This window comes from Brassica rapa, chromosome A09 (genome assembly GCF_000309985.2).
Source record: "Brassica rapa cultivar Chiifu-401-42 chromosome A09, CAAS_Brap_v3.01, whole genome shotgun sequence".
NCBI classification, from domain to species: domain Eukaryota; kingdom Viridiplantae; phylum Streptophyta; class Magnoliopsida; order Brassicales; family Brassicaceae; genus Brassica; species Brassica rapa.
In genome coordinates, this window is record NC_024803.2 from 44,778,155 (window position 1) to 44,794,438 (window position 16,284).

General features: G+C 35.4%; 2 protein-coding genes across 4 annotated transcripts; one reads left to right on the forward strand and one right to left on the reverse strand.

Moving 5' to 3' along the window:
• The first annotated feature begins 683 nt into the window (after nt 1-683).
• LOC103843744 (phospholipase A1 PLIP2, chloroplastic) lies at nt 684-3,462 on the forward strand. Its single transcript, XM_009120504.3, has 3 exons — nt 684-1,575; nt 1,669-2,097; nt 2,210-3,462. Exons 1-3 carry the CDS (start codon nt 958-960, stop codon nt 3,221-3,223), a joined length of 2,061 nt encoding a protein of 686 aa, XP_009118752.1. The 5' UTR covers nt 684-957; the 3' UTR covers nt 3,224-3,462.
• On the reverse strand, nt 3,238-15,979 carry LOC103843745 (histone-lysine N-methyltransferase MEDEA-like). 3 transcript variants are annotated; one of them, XM_009120505.3, is made up of 18 exons: nt 15,868-15,979; nt 9,940-10,023; nt 9,495-9,748; nt 9,234-9,392; nt 8,789-8,876; nt 8,583-8,705; nt 8,452-8,499; nt 8,286-8,357; nt 8,128-8,209; nt 7,949-8,030; nt 7,587-7,713; nt 7,293-7,498; nt 7,027-7,158; nt 6,855-6,942; nt 6,718-6,765; nt 6,407-6,535; nt 6,240-6,317; nt 3,238-5,997 (listed from the first exon to the last, which is right to left on the reverse strand). In XM_009120505.3, exons 1-18 carry the CDS (start codon nt 15,952-15,954, stop codon nt 5,830-5,832), a joined length of 2,055 nt encoding a protein of 684 aa, XP_009118753.2. In that variant the 5' UTR covers nt 15,955-15,979; the 3' UTR covers nt 3,238-5,829. The 3 variants fall into 3 exon arrangements, with proteins under 3 accessions (XP_009118753.2, XP_033134967.1, XP_009118754.1); XM_033279076.1 differs by having other exon boundaries at nt 7,949-8,007; nt 8,102-8,209; XM_009120506.3 differs by lacking the exon at nt 15,868-15,979 and adding an exon at nt 10,253-11,019.
• Nucleotides 15,980-16,284: the final 305 nt, after the last annotated feature.

Sequence of the window (16,284 nt, forward strand, 5' to 3'; positions counted from 1 at the left end):
GCACAAACACACAACAACAGTAAAAGACAAATCGCATTGAGCATTCTGATCCCGCTACGTATGCAATTGGATAGAACCCAAAATCTTGGAACACGTCACACTGTTTGTCCACCTATATCCATTTACACACTACTCTGACTCTGACGTGGCAGTCTTCCACTTGGTCACGGTGGTCCCACGTGGATATTCTAGGAAACTTCCATTTTAAAACTTTATTAACTTGAAATATTTTTCTATAAATTGTAATATATAAAGTTAAATTCTGTCCAATAAAAAATTTACTAAGGTGTTGAAACTTGAAACTAACCAACTACAGTATTTCCAAGCAAATAAAGTTAGATATGGAATGAAAGACTATAAATATTTCCCTTATGAGATAATAAATAATTTTGAATTTCTTTTTCTCAAGTCGGCAAATAGTCTGACCCAACTCGACTACCCCTTCGCTTGATGGGCCCTATGTGGGGTAAAACGTGTTGGGCGGATAGATAACTCACGCGTTTTACACGTCTGTATGTTTAAGCTAAACGACACCGTTTACAATTCTCCGAGAAACTCTTCATTTTTTATATATTTTATTTTTCATATTAAAATATCGCAAAAGAGGTAGTCAAAAAAAAATCTCAAAAGGAAAAGCAAATAAAGTCGTCTTTTTCTAATTTTTTTTTTTTTTGTGCACCCGTCTTCTAATTTAAAGAGACGAAAATTTAGAAATGAAAAGATCTCTCGCACACAGAAGTTTCCTCTCCTGGTAGATCTGATCGGCTGATAAACAATTCTTTCTTCTCCCCTTCTAAATTTTCTCATTTCTAATTCTTTCTGTGGAATAGATTTTACATTCCAATTTTCTTTTAAAAGATTGTTAATAATTTCAACTGTGAATAAGAATATCTCCCAAAGGAACAGAAAAGAAAATTAAAAGCTTTTCTTTTTAATCAAGGAGGAAAAAAAACAAAGATGGATAGTTTGTGTCTGAATACAAGCTTACACGGCGTAATTCCAGCGATCAAAGCGGTTGGAAGCGGCGTTAGCGGTTGCGGCGGCGGAGTTGTTGAAGTTAGAGCAACCGCAGCGGCGCCATCGCGAAAAAGAGGACCTTTCGGATTCTCTTTCAAGCTCCCATTGACGCCGTTTTGGTCTCGCGGCGGTGGAATTGCGTCCAGAAGACGAAATGGCTTGGCTTTAGACGACGCCGTTTTGGTGAATTCTGGCGATTCGAGAACGCCAATCGCCGAGGAGAAGTCGGCGGCGGTGGAAATGGAGACGGAGAGGAGAAATGGGAGCTGGGTTTTGAAGTTATTGGATGTGCAATCTATGTGGAGAGACGGAGAGGTACAAGAAGAAGAGGACGACGATGAAGATGAAGATGACGAAGAAGAGGAGGATGGGGTACAAAACGACGCCGTATCACCTGAAGATGATGGTGGATGCGATGTATGTTACGAAGAAAACAAATTTAAGCTGGACAAAGACTCATTCTCTAAATTGCTGAAGAGGGTTTCATTACCCGAATCGAAACTCTATGCTCAAATGTCTTATCTGGGAAACTTGGCTTATTCCATTTCCAAAATAAAGGTTCCGACTTTTAACTCTGTTTCTGTTTCGTTTGGTTTATGTTTCTACATTGTCTTTGTATTAATATCGTCTCTTGTCTTGAATTTGCTTCAGCCTGCGAATCTCTCCAAGTATTACGGCCTAAAGTTCGTAACTTCATCAGCCGAGAAAACAGAGTTAGCCTTAAAAGCTGAAGATTCAGATGAGACCAAAGCAAAGGTGGATAAAGAAGAAGAAGAAGTTGAAAGCAACAAAGGTCGAAAGATTAGTGCTTCCGCTGCGTATGAGATGGTTGCATCGGCTGCTTCTTACCTCCACTCTCGCACCAACAACATTCTTCCTTTCACTTCCTCCTCCAAAACCGAAAATTCATCATCAGAGGTTGTTCCTTCTTGTTTAACCGACTCTGTTACTTCCGTTGTTGCTGCCCAAGAAAATGTCAAACAAGCTGTTGCTGACGATCTGAAATCAACAATCTCATCTCCTTGCGATTGGTTTATATGCGATGATGATCAAACTCAAACCAGATTCGTTGTCATTCAAGTAAGAAAACGAAAAAATCTCAAAACTCTGTTTTTACTCTGTTTTTTTCTGGACAAACTCTGTTTTTTTTTCCTAGATTTCATTCTCTTAATGTTATGAACTTTGCGTGTAGGGATCTGAATCTCTAGCTTCGTGGCAAGCGAACCTCCTCTTCGAGCCAATCGAATTCGAGGAGCTCGGTGTGATCGTCCACAGAGGAATATACGAAGCAGCTAAAGGAATGTACGAACAAATGCTACCTGAAGTCAAAGCCCACTTAAAAGCCCATAAAAACAGAGCTAACTTCCGTTTCACCGGACACTCACTAGGCGGAAGCTTATCCTTACTCCTAAACCTCATGCTACTCGTTCGAGGCGAAGTACCCGCTTCTTCTCTACTCCCTGTTATAACATTCGGCGCTCCGTTCGTACTATGCGGAGGAGATAATCTTCTCAAAAAGCTAGGCTTGCCTAAAAGCCATGTCCAAGCTGTAACAATGCACCGTGACATCGTCCCTAGAGCCTTCTCTTGTAACTACCCTTACCACGTGGCGGAGCTTCTCAAGGCTGTTAACGGCAACTTCCGTAGCCATCCTTGTCTCAACAAGCAGAGTGTGTTGTATTCTCCCATGGGAGAGCTTCTCATCCTTCAGCCTGATGAGTCCTTCTCTCCCGGACACGAGCTTCTTCCTCCGGGAAACGGTTTGTACCTTCTTGAAGATGCGGAGGAGGAAGAGAGGTTGAGAGCTGCGCAGACGGTGTTCTTGAACACGCCGCATCCGCTCGACATTCTCGGCGACAGGGCGGCGTACGGGTCGAGCGGGACCATACAGAGGGACCACGACATGAACTCTTATCTGAAGGCGGTTAGGAGTGTGATAAGGAAAGAAGTGAGTCAGATAAGGAGGGAGAAGAGGGAGCATCGAAGGAGTCTCTGGTGGCCTATACTGGTGGCTAGAGAAAGCAGCGGGAGTTCGGGGAGACAAATCAACGGTCAGGATTTCTCAGGGATGATGAAGACAGGGAGGAAGTCGTTGCAGAGGTTTAGCCGCCTTGTGGCGTCTCAGCATATGCCTTTGATCGTTGTTCTGTTGGTTCCGGTTAAGTTGATGTTCCTTGGAGCTTTCAACGTCTTTGGATTCCGTTGAAAATGGTTTGTTTGTTTTTTTTTCTGGCGGGTTAAAGTCGTTGTTGGCTTATACCGGTTTAGACCGGGTTCTGGTAATGACCAGGTTTAGATCATTCTTTATTCATGTGTATTTTGTTTGTATGTTGGGGGCCCGTTGGAAGCTTTTTCTTGTTAGATTCATTGGCTTATGCATAAAGATTGTGGAAAGTGACCAAAATCTATACAAATATTTGTGTGTATATATATATATTTTAAGTATGCAACAAGAGGGCAAAACCAATTTGATTAGTGTAGATTGATTACCAGTCAATCATGTGCACAGTCAGAGCCGGTCCTAGGTTTGAGAAGGCTAAAAGCAAAAAAAAAAATGTGGTCACTTATCAAAACAAAAAAGTAAAAAAATATGTACTACAGCAGATTCGAACCCAAGATGATGCAAGGAAATCTATTACCTCAGCGCTATACCACTAGACTAAGAAAGTTTTTAGTAATTTTGTGGCCGAAATATCTTCTTAAATTTGTCGGCTGGAAGCAAGGGTTTTATTGGCTTGGTCCAAGGGCCGGCTCTGTGCACAGTCATACTTAACCATGGTCATTGGGTTCTTGTTCTTGATTCTGTTCTAGAAATTTATTATTCATTCGGATATTTAAAGGCTATTATCCAAAATAATTTTGGATCTTATTCAATTTCAGTTTTTAGTTAATTTGGGTTGTCAAAATTAAATATCAATTTTAAAATTTTGGATGATTCAAATAATTATAAATATTTCAGATAAAAAAATTCTGATAATTAGTTTTGGATATTTCAGTTTATAATTAATATTTAAATTATTAAATTATTTTAAAACTAAATAGTTAATATATATAAAAGTATATAAATTATATCATAGAAATTTTATTCTTCATTCGATTCTTGTTCGGTTTCATTTCTTGATTCTATTGATATATAACTAAACCAAAAATCTCTTTGTTTTTCGGAGGTTCTTGGCAAGACCATAGTTGAGCAAAGGAATGGGTCACGGCTCAGGCTTCAACAGAGAAGCCCACCCAGCTACGCACACAAGCAACGCATCACCTGACTAATCCTCTCGATCCTCACCAGACAATCATTTGTAATAACGATGCAGCCTGAAAATCAGATTTGAAAAGAGCTGGACTTGGATGGACTTTCACGGACCAGAATCTCGAGGAATCGAGCAGGGGAGCTCAAATTAAACACCACGTTCCATCGACGCTCCTAGTTGAAGGCTTGGCGGTAAAAGCGGCCCTTATGCATGCCATCTCGTTTGGTATCACCCATATCTGGCTTAGATCAGACTCCCAAGTGCTTGTCAAAGCGATTAACGAGAACCGACGATCGACAGAGCTCTACGGAACTCTCTCCGACATCGCGTCTCTCGCTTCTTCTTCTTTTACTTCATGTCGTTATAGTTTTATTCCTACATCTCAAAATGAACTAGCGGACTCAATTGCAAAGCCATGTCTCTGTAATAGTGTTCCTGTGCCTTAAACTCTATCTTTCTATTTTCATTCTAATCAAATCATCCTTTGAACAAAAAAAAAGGTGCATAAATATCTGTTCATGCCTAGCCATACTTAAGGTTTCTTCCTTTTGATAGCGAAAGCATGACATCCATTACACCAAAAAAAAAAAAAAAAAACATGACATCCACAAATCATCCAACTTCAATTATTTTGAAAATGGGAAGATATTTGTGAAACTGTGACATGACTTGTATCATGAGAAATTGCACCCAATAGCTAAGAAAAAAAACAAAATTCACTATCTAACTAAAATCCCACCCTCTCTCTTCTTTTCTCTTCCTATCTCTCTTTTCTCTCTCTTTCAAAATCTAATTTCTCTTTTTTTTTTAGTTATTCCCTAAATAAGCCCTTGTATCATCGAATTATTATTTTTTGTCGTAGCAGATCATCGAATTTGGATTAGTGGCATCCTATTATTATTATTATTATTATTGTTTTTATTATTATCATTATTATTATTTTTCTATGATTTTTGTTACTTTTAATTATGTTATACGGAAAAGAGAAAAACAAGTTGGGCGAGTGGTCGAGGAAGTGGCCCCAAAGAAGTTGATGTTTATCCAATCCAACGACAATGCACGTTGTCACCAACGACTAACCACACTCACGCAGTGTAATTATACGACCATAAAGATCTAGCTGGAGACTCTCATCAGTGTTTTCACTCGTGAATTTTAATCGCTTATTTTGTACTGTTTACTTAAAGATCTTATTGGAACTGCACGTGACAAAAAGTTTAGTTTAATCATAGGTTTATCTTTTATATAATTAGGATGGTTAGTGAGTTATTCATCAATTCGTTATGGTCTGAGTCGTCTGACAATGGTTGGTACGTACGTACTTCGAAATTTTAATAGGGATCTGATTATGAAGATGGTAGCTTGGAGGAGGAAGAGCAACATCGACATTTGGCAACTTCAAGAGTTAAAGACATGAGACAGACAAAACCTTAAAACAATAAAACATAATACTTCAAAATTTGTCCTTTCTCAAACCAAAACGACTCTGAACTTTAGTTACGCAAAATAGCATTAGAATCCAAAACCGACTGCTTTGTGTCAATCTTCCTCAGATTCAAGTCTAAGTAGATGAACTGCTGTTCTCTGACTTCGAGCTACCACTGTCGCTAGATATGCTAGGAGACCTATCCGCTTCTCCTGGTTTATATTCGAAGAACAGCTCCTCACCTTCTCTGATAGCTTTACCCGCAAATAATCCAATCCTCTGATCTCCTTTAACAATCATCACCTGCAAAAAACAATAAATTGTAAGCTAATTAAAAGATCATCATTTAATTAGTTTGAGTTTCTTGGAACGTTTTGAAGATATATAATTAATTGTACATTAGAACTAAGCAGAAACGACTAAGTTGATACAAGCATGATTTCTAGTCAATTAATGAAAACTGACAGAAGTAACCTTTTCTAAATCAATCAATATTGTCCTAGGGTTAATATATTTCCCGAGAAAAAACTACTATAACTTGGTACCTGGGCGCAGCAGTTAGGATTTGATGAGTGATTGAGAAATCTAAACTTGTTTCCTTGTCGGCGAGAATCAATGACGAACTGTAATATATTATTTCAACTTATGAGAACAAATTTGTAATAAAAATGTAATTATGAACGTAGAAGAGAAGGTAGGAGATCAAAATTACCTTATCATTCAAGTTAAAGAGGTAGGAATAACCAAGCTTGTGATCTGCTCTCTCACGTTCCTCTGCTTCATCGACGGAGACCAATTCTCCAGTATATTCTCCGAGAAACTCATTTTGTTTAAGGGAGTGCTGATAGATCAACTCAGTTTATATCATTAATGGTCTAAAGTTTGAAAAAAATTTAAAACAAAGAGAAAGGAGAACATGTTCACATATATAGGGGGATGGTTCTAACCAAGCTGGTTTGAATCTAAACACAACTCTAGTATTCTCCAAGATACATATGTTATGATATTATTATGTTTTCTTACCCGTGTAAATGCACCCCATCCATGAACATTAGACATTCCAAGGAGAATCTAGTTAATAATAGAAAGAAAAAAAGAAGATTTAATTATTTGGTATATTCCAAATAAAAATTCGATGCTGACTTGACGTCGATGGCAACCTTTTTATGTTTCTTAAGGAGGAGTTGCATGTTCTTGCATTCGCTTGTCTTGGATGTCTCACCAAGAGAGCCATGGCCATCTCCACAACTATATTTAAAACAAAGTTTTCTTAGATTTTTATTTTATTTTGAAATTTAATCACCGACTTTTATATTAAAATGAAAATGTTACCTAAGCGAACAACTCCGACATTGATCTGGATTGCATTCACGAAAATTGGAAAAGCAAGGACATTTTAGGTTTATACATTGACCCTTTGTACAGTTACATCCTCCAAAGCGATTGTTGCATGTCTTTGGACACCTGAATCAAAAATATAAACTTATGTTTTGTTGGTGCTGACCTCCATTGCGAATATGAAAGAACTTGATGAGTTTACGATATTAAGACTTCAAGAATGTTTTCGATTGCGAATGAGAAGAGTTAATGGCACATACCCGCAATATATCTCACAGCAATTTCCATTACGGAAACAAAGGCATTGATCTCCACATACCGGCTCGCAAGGGCATGGTGTGTACTGCTTATATGACTTCTCTATTTCGTTCATTGTATTTTTTATAGCAGCCGGATAAATATGCTTTTGGAGTTTGACTTTTTTCCGGACCAGCCTACGTTTTTTTCGCGATGTCTCTTTATTAACCTGCAATAAATTAATATCATATCTATATGAAACTTAAAAAGTTCAAAAAAAACATAAATGTCACGACGATTGAATATTTTAATTTTACCTGATTGTCTGTTTCTGAAGTTTCTTCATGTTCTAGTAACATTTTATATTGATCTTGCTCATGCATGTAATTGTAAACCTCTAAACACGTCTTAAGTCCGGGAAGTGCGTTTCTTGTAATAAGACAACTGCGGCCAGAGCATGGACAAGGAACCCAATCACGTTGTAAGTATATATATTGCGAAAGTAACACCAGTAAGATACTTCAATTAGCTAGTTACGTGATAAACCGGATGTATGTGTGACCAAATGTTTTAGTTTTGATAAAGATTAATTCAATGATAATCGCGATAGCATTTAGGGAGAATTCTCAATTAGATTATTCGTATATTAATACCATTTCTTTGTTAAACATTTTTATACCTGTTTTTACCAAAGAGTTTAGCTCCTTTGAGGTAAAGATCCATCTCTACAGACGTCCACTCATTGTATGCTTGAGACATCTCTGTAATTTCATTTATTTCTTGATTAGTATCAGTTAATACACAGTGTCCAGTTGATCAAAAAAAAATATACACAGTGTCCAGTTTCCGTGTTTGTACCTGAGACCACATTCTTCCCTTTCTTGTTTGATACATAGTTATCATTATCCACCATATGATCAGCTTCTGTGACACCCTTTAGCTGTTAAACCAGTAATAGACAAAATTAAGAAATGAACCAATATTGTGTGTGGGAGAGAGAGAGAGTGAGAAAGTACCTTAAGGTAGCAATGGTTACTGCATTGTTTTCTAACATCCTCCTTCTCAAACAAATTAGATTGGTTTTCTTTCTGACAAGCCAAAGTCATCTAATTAAGTTGATCACTTAAGCTTCTAAGGCTTAAGCAATAAAAATAATAATTAGATAAATTAATTAAAGCTTACATTGTAAATCTCAGGCTGATCTTCTTCATGCACACGACAATCGAATCTCTGTAAAATAACAATATTATGTTTTTTTTTGGGGGGGCGGGGGGGGGAGGGGGTGACAACAAATAAAAGTTTCAAGAATTCACCAAGCAACGACGGCAAAAACGCCTTTCAGTAGTCTCCGGAGAAGAAGTAAATATGCGTACATCAGAAACTTCACCAGTATCTCCTTCATTGATCTTAAGCTTCTTGAGATCATTGTATCTCTCCTACAAACATGAAGATAATATATTCGTCGATAATTAATTGAACACAAACAAAATTATTGATGAAGATTCGATTTCACAATTACCAAGATATCTGAAACATCTAATTCAAAGAACTTGGAGAGAGCACTTTGCACCACCAGGTCATCTAAATTATGTTTTTGCCCAACCTCCCTACAAAATTATTGTTAACGAACTATTGTTAAAGAATAGTAGAGGCCTCAATTCATATGTTCATATATACAAATTTAGAATCTGAAGTTGTATCAAGGGGCGGACACAGGTGTGTATGGGTACGGGGTCCTGTGCCCCCTACTCTTTTTTTTCTTGAATAATTCAAGTCTATTTTGTTAAATATTCTTAGTTTAGAGAAGATTATGAAAAAGTGCCTCCAATCTTATTTTCTTTTTGATATCGGGTGCCCCCGACTACAAATGTGTCTAGATCCGCCACTTATAATATGAATGCCCTTCTTGCATGCACATAAATGATCGCTTAGTAATCAGTAACATATGCAAAGCAAAAACTAACCATATAAACTGATCTGCATCTTTGGAAAATTCCAGTTTTTCTTTCTCGGTTTCTTCTTCATCTTCTTCGTCGTTGCTGCTCAATTCCTCTGCCTGGCCTTTGACATAAATTATTTGTTTCTTACCGATCACAGAATCACTTTCAGCCATTAGCTTATTACTGCAATGTTAACAAAAAAATATAAATATATATATAAATATTTACGTGTGGTATATATTGTATGATTGATTACTGAAACTAACATGAAGTACAAAAACATACCTATCCGTGAAGACCCAGGTAATGGCTCGTGGTAGCTGTTTAACAATTGGAAGCTTGATAACTTGTTTCTTGGGAAGTGGAGATGTAAATTCTTCCGGAGGATTATATTTGAAAATATGAAGTGGTGTTTTTATTCTCAAAGAAAGCATATTGTTGTCCCCTCCATCATTATTTACTCCAGCACCCCGGGTTGAGGCAAGAGAATGATGATATGCAGCATGAGTAACCACACTTGGTCTATCCGCAAATGATTTCTGTCAATTCAATAATTCACTTTTTGGGGGTAGAAATTCTTTTCAGATTATCATCTATTGGCAATACCTAGCGTATAACCATAACCTTTATAAGTCTTTGTTTAGTTCTCTCATCGGCTCATCAGTCATCACTTTTCAACATAATTAAGAGTACGTAGAAAAAATTGTAGAAGCAACAAAAGTTTTTTTACCTGAATGTGCAGAAACCTTTCTCTTTCGATTTGTTCCTTGATTTGATTCAGTTCCGGAGGCAAATTCTCACCTTCATGATTTTCCTGAACAAAACCGCGAAAAAGCATTAACACACAGACCAAGTAAAATCCACAACATTCTTTTGGTGCTGGCTTCTCAGAAATTTAGTGGATCATGAGACGAACAACATAAAATCTATCAGAAGAAAAAAATAACATAAAATCTTATTTAGATGGACGTATCAAATGATCTTCGACTCCACGTCAAAAAGTTAGATAATGAAAAGAAAGAACATGTAACTAGTAAATTTACCCTCTCCATTAATATCCCCTCGCCTCTTGTTTTCAATTGTTTTTGTGATATGTTGTTGGAAGGTATCACATCTCATTTAAATAGTAAGAAGAGTCAAAAAGAAAAAAAATTAACAGGAATATTATATGGATATATAGAAGTCAATGAATAAAAAGGAAGGAAATATTAAAATATTAAAAAAAAATATTTAGACATATAATACTTACGCTTCGAACGGTAACCAACCGTCCCGCATCACACCGTCATGAATAATAATAAAAAACTTTACATATATTTATATATCTATATATTTTTGTTATTATTTGAATCACACTGCATTTATTCCGTAGTTATCCAGCATGTTATCATTCGGACCCCTTTAATATATGTACGGTTGTTGAATTGACTCTCAAATTAAAAACATTGTATGTGATAGGATCAAACAGTTGACTACGTAAATTATTATTAGCCTGTCAAACATTATATTTTACTGAGTATGGTTTCGCCTTTTGGTTTGGAACGGTGACTGCAGATCGTACTGAGCGGTGTGGAATAAGCGGTTCAACTACGGTGCAGTTCTAACAATTATAAAAATATATAGATATATGATATATATATATATATATATAATATTACTGTTAACTGTGGTGGTGTGGTACAGTGTGGATCGTAATATTCGAAGTGTCTGTATCATTTAAAGTCCAAATCTCTTGAACCAATAAAAAAGAAAAGAAATTATGAATATATCGTTGTTTATAAATATTGTTTTCATGCATGAATCTACGTACTGATTCGTTATGTATTTGTATTTTTTTTTTTGAAAAAAGGTTTTCAATTTAAATGCTAGAAAGATACAGAGATAAGGTTTTAGGGACCTTAAGAGTTCAAAGATAAAACAACATGCAACAGTTTTAAAGTCAAGGGAGACGCGAAAGCAACATAGTATGATGAAGGCAACACTTAACAAGATTTTGTTGTGAACTCAGTGATGAGGACCTCTTCCTCGGCCTCTTTTTCCTTTCCCTGTAACAGTAAACCATTCCATCTCCTTAAGCCTTTGAGATGGCTTTAATGGCCTACCGCCTCGTGACCTTAGTGTTGATTCATCATCTACAAACGGGTCTCGAGGATGTATAGGGGAAGTATCATGAGAGGCAAAAGTAAATGGTAATGGAGAATTTGAAAAGACAAGTTCCTTGGCTGGTGGGACACTCGATGGTTCACTGGCATCAGCACTATCCAATACCGCAAATAAGTTGTCATGAACAAATGGTACAGAAGACGGAGAGGAGTTAGAGTTATCAACCACAATATCAACATTCCCAACAAACTTCCCTGAAGGAGCCTCTGGAGTTGGTGGTACAGATTGTGTTGAGGAGTCAACAGGTTCTGCGACATCTAATTGTTTGCAGGTTTCGTCATTAGGAGAGACGGAGACATCTAATTGTTTGCAGGTTTCGTCATTAGGAGAGACGGAAACTACGGTAGGTGGTGGGAGTTCCTTTTCATCAGTAACAGCAGTAACATGAGTAACTTGAACAGTTTCAGAAGGTGTACAAGACACATGAACCTTTTCAGTGAAAGAGCCTGTAGGAGTGTTCACAGCCACAACTGAAGCAGAGGGGACTGTGGTGACTTCTCTACTTGGTTCTTCTATTTCTGAGTTTTCATTTATAGGCAGGCCACTTCCTTCATGATCAAGAAGAATACAACCTTGAGAATCAAAAGATAAAGTATCTGGTTTTTCCTGAGATTCTAGTGGAGCTGATTTAGTAGCTTTGAGAGACTGATATGCAGCAGAAGAGTTTTCAGATACAGCGTTGATTGGAACCGGAGGGAGACCAAGGCATCTAGGTGCTTTGTGACCTAACTGCCCACACTTAGGGCACACAGAAGGCAGCCATGAGTATATAACAGAAACCATTGATACTGAACCACTTTCATCTTCAAGTGCTACTCTTTGAGGAAATGGTCTATCCAACTTAACTTCAACCAGAATTTTTGCCTCACCCATCAGTATAGGATCAAGCCAAGGCTTACTCGTGAGCATCGGTGCCCCTATACCGGAAGCTATCCAGCTTATACCTTTCTTGGAATAAAGCTGGTGGGGAATGTCTTTCAGAGTAAGCCAAACCGGGATTGTAGATATCTCAGGGACAGTGATAGTACCCTTAGGATCCCAAGTAGATACAAACATTATACAATCATCCACATGCCATATACCTCTCTGAACTACCCACTTACGAGTAAACTCATCCGGAATGTGAAACAAAAAAGCGTTGTTTCCTATCTCACGAGTGTAGATCCGGCATCTAGTTCCCCAGATTCTACTAACAACAGATTGAATTAAGCCAGAAGCAGGGGCAGAGCACCGATAGAATTGACCAATTACAAATTCCTTCTGGTTCTCTAGTCCTTCTAGTAAGACATGGCGAGGAATACGTACCTTTGGCGTACCATCCTCGAGGAACTCAGGCGAGGTGACCTTATGCAGATTTCTCTTAGACTTCTCCATTTTTGAAGCCCAAGGATACTCAGGATCATTATCACAGATACCTAGTGGTACCTTGGCAGTTACACTCGAGGAGTAGCTATTATGCGGAGAAGGCCTTGAAGCGTTGATTGCCCTAGCAACAGGTTGACGCCGCCGAGATGGAGCACAGTTGGCTGCCGAAAGCGAGGGCCACTGAGTTTCTCTGGACAAATCGGCTATCAGTTCCTTCGAGGTCTGCATGAGAACCGTAGCTGCAGAAGAAGGTTGAGTGATGGAGAGAGGCTTCGACCAAGCATTAGAAGTAGTGACCGTGGAGATTGGCTGGTCCGACTCCTTTGGGGAAGCTGAGAAGGAGCCACCAGAAATAGTGGCTAACGGAGGAGTCCCACTGGTTGGAAGAACCATATCGACACTGGGATCGACAGTAGCAACATCAACAGTAGCTGGGACTTTCGCTAGTGGATTTGAATCTGATTTGAGGGAATCCATGAGTAGAGTAGGGGAGAAACCTTCAGATGATGGCAGACTGGAGCCCCCTTACACGCGAGGTGGCCAGAGACGCCGGTAATGGCCTCCGATTAGATTCAATTTGGGGTTTCTAAGTTTCGCCTTCGAAGTCGCTTTTTTTTTTTTTTTTTTTCCTCCGTATTTGTCTCTTTGATGATCAAATATTATGTATTTGTATTTTATGAAAAATGCATGCACGAAACGCAATTTTGCTAACTCCACTACCTACGTTTCCCGATTAAACAACTTATATATACAACAATATTGCAGGCTATCGATCCGTAGTTACCCATTAATCAGTAACGAGGCATATTCTCGTTAATATCATAACACTCACTATTCACTAATTTCAATATGTTTCCAAATGAATGTAAAATTGATAATAAACAGTTTATTTCAAGTGTTTAAAAAACTAAGGAATAAAGAATCACCCTTCCACTTTTCTATGACATCATTGTACTATATAAACCGGAATATAAGAATTAATGTCCGGTTTTAGTAATAAAACTCCTTAAGTAAAGATGAATCGTAAAAAAAAATTCAACTAAAAATCATGTGAAATAAACCTTCAACTTTAATTATGTGAATATATGTTACCCTCCGTCTAAAAAATCGTGACAGAAGGTGACATATGTTAACGGTTTATAAGTTGAGGGTTTATAATGTTGAAAATTTAGTTGAGAGGTTTTTTTACGATTCAAAATAGTTAAGGAGTTTTATCACTAAACGTCATGTTTTAAAATCTTTATTATCATTTATACATTGTTTTAGATTGATTTATAAGTCTTTAAAACTCATTTATAAATTTTAATACATTACTTTATAACTGATTTATAAATCTTCATAAATATTTTAATACTTTTACATATGATTAATACGGTTTCGCAATGATTTATAATTTTTTACAATTTTTGCTATTTGTTAAAATAAAATAATCTAACATTATTCACTTCAAGGATGAATTATTCTAGATACTATTTAATACTTAATATAACTTAGAAACCTTAAATTATTTGATATTTCCTCTGTTCCTAAAAGATAGATTTTTTAGTATTTTCACACATATTAAGAAAACACATTAAACTATCATAAAAAAATGTATTGTTTTCTGTAATTTTCAATTTTCAATAACTTTTAACCTATAATAATTCAATAAAATCAATTAATTTTCTTGAAGTTTACAACTTTCATAGAAAACACAAAAAATACATCTTTCTGAAACAAACTTTTTTTCTAAAAAGTCTATCATTAAAAAACGGAGAGAGTATTTGATAATGACGATATAAACACACAATTTTTTTATATCATTATTGCCAAATATCAAATAATTTAATATTTTGAAGTTATATTGAGTTCTAAGTAGTGTTGATAATTATTAACTTAGGTTGTACAAATTTATTTTATGATAAATTATTGTATTAAAATTTAAAAATTAGTTTGAAGGCTTATAAATCAATCTAAAACAATGTATAAATGATAATAAACATTTTAAAGCATTGAATGATTTTTAGTGATTTTTAGTATACATTGTTTTAGATTGATTTATAAGTCTTTAAAACTCATTTATAAATTTTAATACATTACTTTATAACCGATTTATAAATCTTCATAAATATTTTAATACTTTTACATATGATTAATACGGTTTCGCAATGATTTTATAATTTTTTACAATTTTTGCTATTTGTTAAGATAAAATAATCTAACATTATTGACTTCAAGGATGAATTATTCTAGATACTATTTAATACTTAATATAACTTAGACCTTAAATTATTTGATACTCCCTCTGTTCCTAAAAAATAGAATTTTTAGTATTTTCACACATATTAAGAAAATACATTAAACTATCATAAAAAATGTATTGTTTTCTGTAATTTTCAATTTTCAATAACTTTTAACCTATAATAATTCAATAAAGTCAATTAATTTTCTTGAAGTTTACAACTTTCATAGAAAACACAAAAAAATACATCTTTCTGAAATAATTTTTTTTTCTAAAAAGTCTATCATTAAGAAACGGAAAAAGTATTTGACAATGATGATATAAACACATAATTTTTATATCATTATTGCCAAATGTCAAATAATTTAATATTTTGAGTTATATTGAGTTCTAAGTAGTGTTGATAATTATTAACTTAGGTTGTACAAATTAATTTTATGATAAATTATTGTATTAAAATTTATAAATTAGTTTGAAGGCTTATAAATCAATATAAAACAATGTATAAATGATAATAAACCTTTTAAAGCATTGAATGATTTTTAGTGATAACCTCCCCCTCCCTCCAACTATTTTTGAATCGTAAAAAAACTCCTCAACTAAGTTTTCAATATTATACAGTTTTTTAAACGGAGGATAACATACATTAACAAAATTAAAGTTGATGGGTTTATTTAATAGGATTTTTAGTTAATGATTATTTTTTACGATTCATCTTTAGTTGAGGGGTTTAATTACTAAAACCCCTAATGTCCTCAGAGTTTTAATGTTGGTATATACATGATTATGTTTCTTACGGTTTTGCCCATGATTTTGATGACTTAATTGTAGCAGCGTAATTGGTGCATCCCATGTCTTCTACAGTTTCTTTCTATCCATATTGCGTAGATAGTGGTTTGGAAGACATACCCGAATATGAGATGATGATGCATGACTGTTGTGTTCCATCCTGTTGTAAAGTGGTCTTGAATGATACTTTTTGCTGAGACAGTCCATATTTGAGTACAGATGTGTGTTTACCTTGTCATGAGAAAGACAACTGACTTAGGCTTCAACTTGTATAACACATTTTAGCGACCCCATTTTAATTTCATTTTAAATTGGTTATATTGTATATATAAACTTCTCTTAGTTTTGGATTTAAACAATAATTTATTTATGCTATTTAGATTTATTTTATTATATTTTAGACTTTTAGATTTAATTTATCATCTATCTTCATAAAACTATTATTTTATTTATTTAATTTTTAGACTTTAAATTATATTTTTTTAGCTTGTATGATTTTATTTTTACTATTGGAGTAATACATTTATAAGCTTACCA

Excerpts from the sequence above, each read along its gene's own strand:
- LOC103843744 (XM_009120504.3), top strand. The coding sequence starts at position 958 with ATGGATAGTTTGTGTCTGAATACAAGCTTACACGGCGTAATTCCAGCG. Across the intron at positions 1,576-1,668 it reads ATTCCATTTCCAAAATAAAG|CCTGCGAATCTCTCCAAGTA; the intron begins GTTCCGACTTTT and ends AATTTGCTTCAG. Across the intron at positions 2,098-2,209 it reads CCAGATTCGTTGTCATTCAA|GGATCTGAATCTCTAGCTTC; the intron begins GTAAGAAAACGA and ends CTTTGCGTGTAG.
- LOC103843745 (XM_033279076.1), bottom strand. The coding sequence starts at position 15,954 with ATGGACTGTCTCAGCAAAAAGTATCATTCAAGACCACTTTACAACAGG. Across the intron at positions 6,536-6,717 it reads GATGGGGTGCATTTACACGG|CACTCCCTTAAACAAAATGA; the intron begins GTAAGAAAACAT and ends TTGATCTATCAG. Across the intron at positions 5,998-6,239 it reads ATCCTAACTGCTGCGCCCAG|GTGATGATTGTTAAAGGAGA; the intron begins GTACCAAGTTAT and ends TGTTTTTTGCAG.